The sequence below is a fragment of the Chelonoidis abingdonii genome, chromosome 20, assembly GCF_003597395.2.
Source record: "Chelonoidis abingdonii isolate Lonesome George chromosome 20, CheloAbing_2.0, whole genome shotgun sequence".
NCBI lineage: Eukaryota > Metazoa > Chordata > Testudines > Testudinidae > Chelonoidis > Chelonoidis abingdonii.
The window spans coordinates 21,240,410-21,253,261 of record NC_133788.1 but is presented as its reverse complement, the minus strand read 5'-3'; the positions used below and the strand labels follow the sequence as shown (position 1 = coordinate 21,253,261).

Genomic DNA, 12,852 nt, shown 5'->3' with positions numbered 1-12,852 from the left:
GACTGTCATTTCGACCCTCAGGAGGAGTCCATGTGGAGTTCTTCTTCTTGTGCTGTTGGTGGGAGGGTACCTGTGTGTCAGTGCACTGTTCAGTGTTGTCCTGGAAGTATTCTTGAGTCGGAGACGGTGAAAGTAGGCTTCCAGATCGCCACAGAACTGTATCATGTTGGTTGCGGGTGGCAGGGCAGAAAGAGAGTCCCTGAGATAGGACAGACTTTTTTGCTGGGCTGTGTGTGTAGTTGGATAGATTGACGATATTGCTGGGTGGGTTAGGGGTACCACAGTTGTGGCCCCATGTGCCAGGTAGGAGTTTAGACAGCTTACAGTCCTTTTTCCTTTGTAGAGAAGTGAAGTGAGTAATGTAGATCTCCTGTCTTATTTTAGTGAAGTCCGTTTGTATGGAAGTTTGGTTATTAATGTCTGTAATGAGGCACATCTGAAAGGCGACGTACCTTTTAAATCCCTGCTTGTGTGTGTTGAAGTTTATTCCACTCTGTTACCAGGACATTTCCACAGGATGATAATACCTCCAAGTAGCTAGCATGGAAAGTGAAGATAGATAGTGTGAATACCTCACTTAGCAGCTTTCACAAGGATACCCTGGTGAAGGTTACAGATAGACAGATAGAGGCACTGATAAAAATGGTCTGTCTGTAGTTTCTTGTCTCTATATTTAAATGTAATTTTGCGAGTGTATGCACTGAAACCTCACTAGGAAATCCACAACAGACCTGCCTGTGTCTCAGCAACCAGCAGTCCTGAGAGAGTCATCTGCAGGCAGAATGCAGATATTGTCTCTTCAGTCCTCCATCGTTGTGAAAGCCAGGAACAGAGTTATGAGGTCCCTTCCATGTCTTCTCTTCTTAATAAGTAAGTGAATTTTATGTATTTTTTGCCCACCTAAATTAGAAAATGTAAGTCTTGGATTGTGAAAAGAAAGTTGTGAATCTGAGGACTCAAGGTGGTCACTTAATCTGACCAAGTAAAGTGCTTTATGCCTGCAGCGTATTTTGGAAGTGTCAAGGTTTCAGCACTTGTGTAGATACACTTTATAAAATTTCCTGTTGCAAAATTATTGGTTTTCTAGTATTTCAGCATGATCAGCAAATGGTGGGGGTGAGTATTTCAGTGTCTTGTACTTCTTGCAATTCTCCAGAAAAAGTTTATGTTAGTGAAATCCACTGGGCTCAGCTGTATTAAGGGGACAGACAGGTAGGTGCTCAGATACTATAGTGGTGAGGATCATATAAGTGCCTGGGTATATTGATAGACGGCACTATATAATCATGAAGAATCAACTGAGAAAATTCTGCTCTCGTTTACGTTGGTAAAAAGCTATATTTAGTCAGTGAGGTTACTATCTTTCCACGGTTGTAATGGAGAGCTGAGTGTGGACCAATGTCTTTATGTCCATCAGCTCCCCTTTTTAAAAGCATCCTTAGGGATACATGTCCCTGCACCAATCAGGGAATGCATTCAGAAATTCATTGTCCGTGAAGATTTGACTGGCTGAACTCTGATCAAGTGTTCTGAACTTAGTATTTATGATAAAAAGAGAACCTCTTTCTCAGCCCTTTATTTGGAAATAAGGATTAATAATATAAACAGGAGGCAGATATGAATTAGAAAATTCACTTTGAAATTCTAGAAGTAAGAAGTTAAATATAAATGAGGATAAATAGCTGTTTAAAAACCTACAGACTTTTGACATTTTTCAGTACTTTAGAGAAGCCACAGAACGTCATTGTTACAGAGACTGTTATAAGAACCTGTTTTCAGTTGCTTATAATTTTTGCCAAACTTTAACCATTCAGGTTGACATTTTCCATGGTAAGCTGGTGATGTATTTTGTGAAAGTTTCAGTAAAACTTGTTCAGTCATTTCTGAGAATGAAATTAGTGACAAATATGGTATTTTGCTCAGCTTAGAGAATTCTTACAACTGTTTAGTCGAGTGCCTCTGTGTTTTGGAGCAGGGACTGGATATTTGTCAGTGGAGGTCAAAGATATTCTGTTTGCCATCCCTGTGAAAATTCTCCCAAATTTGTCCAAGCAACAAGCCTCTGTAAAATCACAGTTTGCACATACTCTTTAGAGACTTGCTGCAGTTTGTCAGCTAAATTTTCTGAAGATTGCATTTGCATTGATCCTGCTCCATCCCTATGCAGCTCCTCTGTGCTGAATGGTCTGCACGTACCCTATCTGCATAGAGCAGTGGCTTTCAACCTTTTTTAATTTAAAATTTTTTTTAATGGAGGTGCGGACCACTTTAGAAATCTTAGACATAGTCTGCAGCCCGCCAGGATTCTGCAGACCACAGGTTGAAAACCACTGGCAGAGAGCCATGGAGGATGCTTCATTTCCAGGCTGCTCCCTGTAGCTACTCCCCGCAGGAGCTCAGAGCTCTTTTGTCACCAAGTGCCAGAAGTGAGACCCGGGAGACTGTCTCCTGTGTTTTCCATGTCCCTGCTGTTGGAACCCAAGCAGCTTGGAGGAGAAGGTGGAATCAGCCTGACTCGCATGAAGCAAGGAAGTAGGGGATAAAAGGGGAGGGAGCAGCAACCTTAATTCATCCCTCTTCTGCATATGTATTTTGTTCCAGTCTTGACGTGATCATATACAATTTCCTCCACAAGACCCCCTGCCTTATTCAGTGCACTGGTTGAACCATGCTCTGGGGATGAATCAGGGTTGTGTAGGAGACTGTTGTTTATAGAATCCCTTCCTCATCTATGGCAGAAATTGGAAGGTGTGTAGTGAATGAGGCAGGAGAATGCGGGAAGAGAGAGGATGGTCACATGGTTAAGGCAGTTGAATACTGCCCTGGAAAACTGGATTGGCCACTTGTGTTCCTTATTTTATGGGTGCCCAACTTGAGACTGGGCCCACACTGGGCCCACAAAGCTGCAACTGAAGTTGTCTGGAGGAGGGCTTTGAACATCTAAAGCACTGTAAAATGCTAAACACACTGAGAAATCAGGCCCAGGGCATCTCACGTTAGGCACACAAAATTAGTGGACATGGACAATTTTGGCTTTAATTTCTCTGTGCTTCAGTCCCCCATTAATAAAATAGGGCTAATCCTACCACTGCACATCACAGGTGCGTGAAGATAAATTCGCAGATGTTTGTGAAGCACTCAGCGCAGTGAGGATACCTTAGAAGAGTTCATGAGGACATAAATAATTTGCAGGGTTTGGCTGGTGTGTGGTGAATAAGTCTTGAGGCCACACCCTGGATGATGAGGATAAAAAGAAATATTGCCTAACTACACACAGAGTGAGCATCCTGGTGCATCGAATGAGGCAGGGTTCCCTTGGAAAAAAAAGGATATGTATCAGAATGCATAATCGTAAGGAGGGAAAATTAAGGGTGTACAGGTAACATTAATTCTGGCATTTCCTAAATTCTGAGTGATTGGCTTTACAACCTTAATGTTCTTTAAACATAATTTTTGTGTGCATGCGTTAGATTGCATGCATCTGAAATAGTTTTTATAGGTCAGCTATTGAAGAGTAGAGTATTGTCTGTTAGGTGTATTCTAGGATACTAACATTAGGTTAACATACTCAAGCATGGAGTTAAAAGTCACTTTCATCTTTATTAACCATGTAAACACTGCATGGAGATTTCTACAATACTAATTAAAACTCCTACCCTGCCTAGATCTAACTCATGTAAACTTGAACTAAAATGGAATAACTGGCAGTGACCTCTATGCCATCTTAGCCTACAACAGAGCTTCAGTGCACTTTGGTATCCTCTGTAACCCTCTTTTGTGCCGTGGGTTTTATTATCAGGTGTTAGCCTTCAGAAGCTGGGCTCAGCTCTGGGTCTGAGCATGTCCTGGTTATGTGCCAAGGAGCTTTCTAGTGGTTCTATCCCTTGTATATAAACTCCGTAGCTATTTTGCCCATACAGAGAAGACCACATCCATCATGCATCGGTTAATATGTGATGTACAAGTTTTTTTATTTATTTTTTTCATGAAAACATTTTCTGAGCCCTGTCTGAACATTAATCTCAGAACACCTGCGGGAGGAAGATCAGTTTTAGCCTCCTTTTAAGAGTGGGGAGATTAAGGCACAGAAAGGAAGTGACTTGTTAATACAGCAAGTCATTGGCAGAGCTGTGTTTAGAATTTAGGAGTTCCTGGTTCCCAGCTCTGTGTTCTTTCCTCCAGCCTTGCTACCTCCCAGCTGTAAACAATTCCATGGCATTATTCATAAGAACAGAGGTTTGCCCCATGCCTGTGGTTTTGCCTTTCCCTTCTGCTGGCGGGCTGTATGCACTGGTTGTCTGTGTGACTACCCCAGAGATGGCTGCATTTCAGGGGGCAAATGATTCTAATGTAGTTTTATAAAGCGTTTCTGATGGAAGGGGCCTTATAAGCATACTGTATTATTAGACATGCACTATGCCAGGGGTCGGCAACCTTTCAGAAGTGCCGTGCCGAGTCTCCATTTATTCACTCTGATTTAAGATTTAGCATGCCAGTCATCCATTTTAACGTTTTTAGAAGGTCTTTTTCTGTAAGTCTATAGTATATAACTAAACTATTGTTGTATGTAAAGTAAATAAGGTTTTTAAAATGTTTAAGAAGCTTCATTTAAAATTAAATTAAAATGCAGAGCCCCCACCCCAGTGCAGCAAACTGCACAAAATGCTCTAAATGGCCCAGGTGTGAGTTATGGAGCTACAGTCGCAGTTAAGCCCGTGTCTCCTCCGCTGTTGGAGCGGTTTGGCAGGAAGGAGCCCATACAAGCCTAATGTTGACAAAGCCCATGAGACAAACACAAAGCCAAAGATGAACATGATATAGACGAGGCCGTGGTCTCTGTCCCCTCGCAATCTCAGGAGAGAAATCAGTGTTCACAGGATTGCAAGAAGTACAGATGCCTCTCCAAACCCAGACTCCCAGCCTTTTGAATTTTGCTCCTGGCTGATTCTGTTGGCAAGTATTTCACAACACATTGCTTACAACAGTCTCCAAGTCACCTTCCTTTCCTGCATACATGGGCAGGTTATGTCATAATTTTCCACTATAGAGTTACTTGCAACTCTCTCTGAAGCAGACAGGCTACAAGACTAAGCAAATCACTGGTCTGATACAGGACAGCAGCTGCTCTGTCCTAGGTGTCACAGTTCAGGGCAACTGTATTTTCCCTACTGTAGGCTCATCTCCTTAGCTGTCACCTCTCTTGGGCAAAGACTTGTGCCTCTCTCCCTTCTGACCAGGATTTTTCCAGCCTGCACAGTTCCCTGCGTACACTGCAAGTTCTTCACCAAATCAGACTGCCTAAGCCGGCCTGCTTTGCTTTCTTCTCAAAGGGTAAACACTGCATGATTCCCCACAGTTAGTTCCCATACAGCAAGTTTATTCTAGTTCATTTATTCTTAAAGTGAAAGCATGACAGAGAAAACACATTAAAACAGGAAAGGAATCTACACACATGCTAATAAACTTAACAGAGATCATCCCCAACTCCAACAAAGGCTTTGGCAGTGATCAGTCCTTCAACCCGTACCAAGTGATTTTTTTGTGGTTAAAAATTCATGACAGGTAATAGCTCAGAACGTGCACGTTCATTAATCTGAGCTCCTTTATGCAGCTCAGGGTTTTATCTTTAGAGTCTGGGAAGCGACAATAAGTAGATGATGTTTCTCCTCATGGGGTAGCTTCAAAAGGTTGGGTCCGGAGATGAGAATTTGCATTCACCTCCTTCCAAGTATTTCCCACTCACTTTTGTCCCAAAGGGTTCTTCTTGTCTAGAACATTCTTTAAAATAGTTCTTTGAAGCTCATAAATGCTTCCCAGGGTTTACATTGCTCACGTCTACCCCCTAGAGAGGTTACATACAATTCTACAATAATACGTAAACTTTGCATTTTGAATAAATGGACTCCAAAGCTACATAAACCTCAATGGCGAGAGACCAAGTTCAGGCCTGGTGGGTGAAATTTCCTATGTTTCAATGGGAGTAGGACCCACTTTTTTGAATTTGGCCCCAGGATCCTCCGAGAAACTACAGCTTCTGTTATGTTAATCCACAATGTGAACTGACGATCATCTCATACAGCATGGTAAGCTCCCACAGAGCTCTCCCAACATAAGTAAACGTTTTCCCTATCTTGGGAGCATGACTTCTGAGTTAAACAAGAACAAACCTAAGCCAAGATGTGAGACAATGGACGGAGGAGAGGGAGGATCAGTGAAGAGGGTAGGAAGGAGTGGTGGAAAAGGTTAATTTGAAGGAGCTGAGAGATAACCAAGAGACTGCTCCTAGTTTTGGGGACACAGCTTGATAGAAGGTCCTCAAATCCAGGCTATGTCTAAATTTTGCTGGTTCTTTCTGCATAATAGCTACAATATGGCCTTTTCTATCCGCCTACCCGGCTAAAATGCTCATCCAGGCGCTCATCATTTTGCATCTCGATTACTGCAACATCCTTTTCTTGGGTCTTGACAAGTGTAATCTCAGCTCGCTCGTATCCATTGAGAATGGTGCTGCAAAGATCATGCTCCTAACCCATCACTTTGATCATATCACCTCTTTCTTTGAATCCATCCACTGGGTCCCTCTTCTCTGTTGCCTCAAACATAAGCTGCTTGTCTTCACTTCATGGCCTGTCTCCACCCTACCTACCATCTCTCATTCGCTATCGAAATGTTGACTCCCACGTCCCCTATGATGCCATCCTCCGTCGCCTGCTTCTTAAGTTTAAAACAAACCCCTTCATGCTCTCTCCCATGCTGGCCCTCACGCTTGGAAGGAGCTTTTTGTAAACATCCTCAGAAAGACCTCATTATTCACCTTTAAGTCTCTCCTTAAAAAATCTCCCTTGGTATGATGGCTAAAATACCCCTGACAACAAACAGGGTGTTGACGCAACTACAACAGTGAAGTTTCTCTTCAGCTGCCGTCTTGCTTTATACATCAACCCCTGTTCAAACTTTGCCCAACTAAGGGCAACATCAGCAATTTACCAGGGGCCTGAAAGCCACAACTCACTTGCATAAAAATAAGTCTATTGGAGTCACCTTCCCCTACAATACTGATGTCATCTCTGCGAGCCACACAAGTTCAGCTTTCAGTGCTCCAGCCTGGCCACTCAGATAAAGACAGTCAGTCCATTGTGTGTTGGGACTTGCAGGCAGCACCTCTGTTATCAAATTAAGAGGCTTGTAGGCATCATTGTAGTACTCATTGTGTTGCATTTGACTGTGTTGCATTGTGTCATTTACTAATAAGAATACTTAGGACTTCAGCCTCTCAGTGCAGCCAAGCATAAATACAGGCTAAATCTGAATAATAATAATAATTATTATTAATAATAAATAATAATGGAACTGTACACATACAGGTTGTTGTGTATAAATTTCTGCATGATTTTTTTGTTTCTAACCAATACACAACCCCAGGTGCGTGAAGGAGGTAAACGCTTTTTGGAATGATGCGTCCTGACAATGGGGACAAATTCTGGCCATTCAAAAAATAATCTGAACTGCAGTAAATGGCTGCAATAAAGCAGTGAGTGCGAAGATACCAACATCACAGGGCACATTTTTGTTTTTGCAAAATGTCTCCCCAGGACTATTTGTGATTCCAAAGTGCTAAGGTCTGTAATGTGTAATTGCAAATCCAAGACGAAATCCAGGAGGATTGCGGATACTCAGCACAATTAGTGTGGTTAGAAATTTTATAGTTGGTATTTCCAATTTGTAATATTCTATACTGGTAATTCCTCATGGATTTAATATATGTTTACGTATTAGGTACCTGTTAATTACGTGTAGCACGTGCATACTCCCAAATTACACTGGCATCAATCTTGAGTAACGCCCCTGAAATCAGTGAAATTACTCCAGATTAACACCAGTATAAGTGAGTTCAGAATGAGGCCCTAAGGTGTTTATTTATTGTAGAATAGTGACAAGGGGCCATATTTGCCTGTGTCATATCAATGTAGCTCCATCGATTTCAGCAGGTTTGCATATTGTAATACAGAGGTGCATTTGGGCCATTTCAAGTTAACATTTTGGTTTGTGGCTTCCGTCTTCTGACAGTTTGAGATGTAGAATAAGAGAGCATTTACTCTGGTGCAAACAGCAAATCAGCAACCAAGGTAGGGCTCTGTGCTGGCTTCAGCTAGGAGTTTAAGACCTCCCCCTCCCCCCAGATTGAACTGCACACAATGCAGCCGTCAGAGGCAAGGGCATAAAGCCAGCCTGTAGTAGGGGCAAAACCCTTGGAGTGACAATAGCTGCAATTTGATGCATTATTGCAGGAGTCAGGTGTTTTAATGCTACTGCAGGATGCAAAGCAGGGCGGTGAGTCCGGCTGCTAAGTTCCAAAGAAATGGCATGCCACTTGCTAAAGCATGACTGAGGAAGCTGAAGCGAGGCCTAAAATTCCCCCACACTGTGAGACCTGGGCTGCTTTGTGTCTATATATGAAGAAGTAGCAATCAGAATTCAGATATGTGGTGGAGAAACAGCTTTGGCCACAATGTTTCACTTCTCCCTCCAGCTACCTTGTAGTAGCCAGCTTATGAAATGACACCAACTTGTTGCACAGCTATAGGATCAAACCCCACTCCCAATAATACTGGAGTCGAGGGCAGTGGGAGGAGACTGGGTATAAAAGAGCACAGACCTTGGCTCTCCCATGCTCTGAAAAGCATGAGGGAAGATGGCCAAATCCTAGGATGAATATTTGGAAGTGGGCTCAAACTGCAATGTCTGGGTTTGGAGGTCTGGTTGTTCCAAGCCATGGGAGTTTTGGTTTGGAGTCATTTGCAAAATTGAGCTCCAGTTCTGAGACCAGTGTGGCCTAAAGGATAGAGCACTGGACTGGGACTCCAGAGATCTGTGTTCTGTTCCAATCTCTGCCATTAGCCTGCTGGCTGACCTTGGGCAAGTCACTTCACCTCTCTGGGCCAGAAGATGTTGACCTGCTTTGTAAAATGCTTCAAGATCTAGCGGTGAAAAATCCTATGTTAGAGTTAGGTATTATAATATCCTGGATTTGGATTTCAGACATCGCTTGCATTTGGATCCAGAGTTGGTTTGAACTCTTCTCTCAGAATACAGCCAAATTTTCCAAATTCTCTTAGCATGTCAAATATAGGATGGGTCAGTAGACCCCATATAATATAATTCACAATATTTATCTTTGCGGGGCTACGTTTTGTGTGTTTTTCAGGTTGGCCTATTGTCTAACATTTCCAGTTTGTTATATAGTGTCGAGTAGATGTGACATCTGTGGATTGTATGGGTAGTGAAATACAACAAATCAGTGGCGACCATGCAGTGTTTTCTGTTTGGGCTGTTTTAAGGCTCGAATGGTCACAGCAACTCATGGAGAAGATTCCACAGCAGCATGTCTCTGTGTTCTGTGCTGTAGGCTACATTGCTGGCTGGCATGAACATCTCCAAGAGAAGAGGAAGAGAATGTGGTGTGCCCACATAAAGGGGTTTCTCCTTGAGGGCACCAATCCTGGACAGAGGTTATTCTCATTTGCTGGCTGTTCAGTACCTGATGTGAAACGAGCTGTTGGGTCTCAGTCCCTCTGATGGTTGGGTGTGCATCTGCATCATCACTTCTGGCACAAATTTGCCCTCAGCGTCAGCAGAGAGACTGAGATCTGAATGTCCCTTGAAATCCAGGCTCTTCCCTCCTTGGAGCTGGTCTAGCCAGCTGTGGGTTGTAGGCAGCTACACTGGTGATGGGGGAGCAAATCCTGCCATTGTCCCTGCTGTGTCTGAGTAGCCTCTTTCACCAGCACTGAATCCTCTGATCAAGGACATCAGACGCATCTGTGATGCAGTGCTTGCCTACTGGTTTCTTGCCCTCAACAAACAACAGTGGGAACTAGCTGTAATGGAACTAGATTTCAACATTTCCTGCTGCCCAGTGCATAACCTACCCCAAAATCACACAGACCTCCCTTCCTCCTCATTCTCAGCATGCTCCCTGTGGCCAGGTATCAGCTGCCTGGTATTAGGTTGTGTCTGGAGCTCTGTAGGACACTAAAGTCTTGTCTCATGATATTTTTCAGGGTCACCTTCACTTAGGATGACCAGATGTCCTCGTTTTATAGAGACAGTCCCGATTTTTGGGCCTTTTTCTTAGATAGGCTCCTATTACCCCCCACCCCCTGTCCCAATTTTTCACATTTGCTGTCTGGTCACCCTACTGTGACTACACGTCCTCCTGCCCTTTATGAGCCTCTGAGTAGGGGCTACTTAGAGTGACCAGATGTCCCGATTTTTGGGTCTTTTTCTTATATAGGCTCCTATTACCCCCCACCCCCTGTCCCAATTTTTCACATTTGCTGTCTGGTCACCCTACTGTGACTACACGTCCTCCTGCCCTTTATGAGCCTCTGAGTAGGGGCTACTTAGAGTGACCAGATGTCCCGATTTTTGGGTCTTTTTCTTATATAGGCTCCTATTACCCCCCCCCCCCATCCTGATTTTTTACACTTGCTTTCTGGTCACCCTAGGGCTACTTATCTCATTGTTTAAAGTGAAGTGTGGGGGGCCAAATTGTGTCAGATAATAGGATCTTGAGTTACTGTGTCCTTTTTCTAATGAGCTGAGGAAGAAAGGCCTTGTTTGTTCCCTTTAATCTAAACTAACTGGGGGAATCTTACTGCTGTTAATTGTTTCTATACCAGCTACATGGCGTGGGGCAGGCAGTGAGCAGGGAGAGGGGCTGGGGGAGAACAGTAGCTCAGTAGGTTGTGTTGTGAATGCTAACCCTGCCAGTCACCTTTCTGATGTTGCTTTTGCAGTGGTAACACCCCTGAGCAGCTTTAATATCGATACCCGCAAGAAGTGGATTACGCCGCCCACAGCCCGACTCTCTTGGCCCAAGATTCTGCAGCATTCAGATGGGCGCAAGACCTGGTAAGGGCCTGAAGCTCCTCTCAGGCGTGTAGGACTAGCGGTTCTAGTATGGGAGGCATTGCCATCTCTGGAACTCCCATGCTCCCTTCTGGGACCCAGTGCCCATCCCTGGTTCTTTCGGGCTCCTGTGAGCAAGTTACAAAGCACCATCTTGCCTGTGTGGAGATGTAATTCTTTGTACACTTTAAGCCTGGCAATGGATTAGAACCTCAATGTTTTTCGAGTATTTTTTAAAAGCAATTTCAGTTAATCTCTTCATGAAAGTGCCCCTGGATTCCATACTGCCCTTTCCCTAGCCCCCGCTAAGTCCTGGCACTGTAGAGACAGCGACTTCCATCACCAGACCACTCCACTACAGACACAGCCAGCTGGTCTCCTGCTGCACACCTGCCACAATGTGTATTTCCAGGGCCTGGGCGTGATCTGTAGGCAGCAGCAGCAGCAGTCGCTGCGCCCCAGCAGCTGCCGTGAGATGTGACGGCGTAACTGGCCAGAGATTGCTGTGTTTGTTCTCTTGGGTTTGTGGGGGAGCAGCAGTAGATGTCTGTGCTGGTAGGTGAATAGAAGCGTTGTCATGGAGACAACCTAGAAAATGTAGGGGAGAGAGCTAGAGTAGTGGTGTATCTATAGAGCAGGAAGGGTTGGTTTTAGCTTTGGAGTGCAATAAATAGATAAATAAACCCCTCCCCAACAACTCCCCTGCTTCTTTCAGCAGAGAGGGAAGTAGACAATACTCCCAGCATTTGTCATTTCCCAATGCAGTGCAGGAATCTCTTGGGACTGGGGGATGTGCGTGTCTGCCCTGCTTACTGCCCACTGCATAGATGAGTTGGGCTTCCCTCAGTTCCAGCCAAGGAATCGGACATGTCACCTTAGGACCTGTTGCTTTATCGTGGCCCACCTGACCTGACTTTGTGTTTCAGACACTTCAGCACAGCAGAGGTAGGGAATCAGATTAATAATGTCTCCCCCCATACCGCCAGCTAAGGCAACTGGCATTGCTGTAGGTAATAGTTGGACTGGAGATGCAGGTGGGGCATATTAAGTTGGAAGCCTTCCCTGCCCATCTCTTGTTAATAGCACAGGAAGGGACTTACTGGTGACAATGACGGGATGATGGGAGGGATGGTGGGAAGACTCCCCCTGTGTCCTCCTCCCCAAGAGTCTGCAAGAGATATTGGATAAATCTGGCAGATGTTCCCATAGGCAATTCAATCCCAGGCTCTTCTCTAAACTGGGAAATTTTAGGTCTTACACCGTATTGCATCTTGCAGAATAGCTATCGAGAACAGTGATGGTTGTTTATATGACCAGCCACTGGTTGACACTGTCCACATACTCCATGGCATTGTAACTGGAAAAGCTGTAAGGCCAGGCACTAAAATCTGGATTGAGAGAGCTGCCGCCAAGCTAAGGCAGGGGGGAAGTGAGAGTGAAAGACCTCCCACTTCCATGTCTGTCTGGCTGTGATGGTGATTAGTTAAGTCCACCCAAAGGTTCAGACACAACAGTGACATATGGGAATGTAGAGCGGAAGACATCATGGTTGGGTTGAGCTGACAGAGTTACATAGACTTCTCCCATGTACTTTGCAATGAGAACAGACCCCACTTCCGCATTCTCACCCCTACTTTTTATTTCTCCATTTTCTTTAGGGTTTTGGCCACTTCCACAGTAGAAGACAAGCCGAGCAGGCAGCTTGGTAGGCTGAATAAGTGTAGCCTTACCTCGAATGAGCTCCACTGTGAGGAAGTTGGCCTGAGAGGTACAGTCTGGCTCAGTCTTCCCAATTGTTGCTCTGAATTGATTTTGAATGGGATGGGGATGTTACAATCGCTAGCTAGCATGTGCCATCACAGAGAGACTCAGGCAGGAGGCAGAGAAGCAATTCCTGATGCATGAAGGATTCTAGGTCATCACTCAGCTCTGATAGGAAAA

The 12,852-nt window shown here is 44.4% G+C and overlaps 1 protein-coding gene across 3 annotated transcripts in view; it reads left to right on the top strand.

Annotated features, from left to right (window-relative positions):
• The first annotated feature begins 712 nt into the window (after window positions 1–712).
• Window positions 713–12,852, top strand: part of ITGAE (integrin subunit alpha E) — a 62,332-nt gene continuing 50,192 nt past the window's right edge. For all 3 annotated transcript variants that reach the window (XM_075059535.1, XM_032785606.2, XM_075059536.1), the window contains exons 1-3: window positions 713–870; window positions 10,800–10,914; window positions 12,570–12,679. In XM_075059535.1, coding sequence (XP_074915636.1) covers window positions 783–870; window positions 10,800–10,914; window positions 12,570–12,679 — 313 coding nt within the window. In that variant the 5' untranslated portion in view covers window positions 713–782. The remainder of the gene's footprint in view (window positions 871–10,799; window positions 10,915–12,569; window positions 12,680–12,852) is intronic.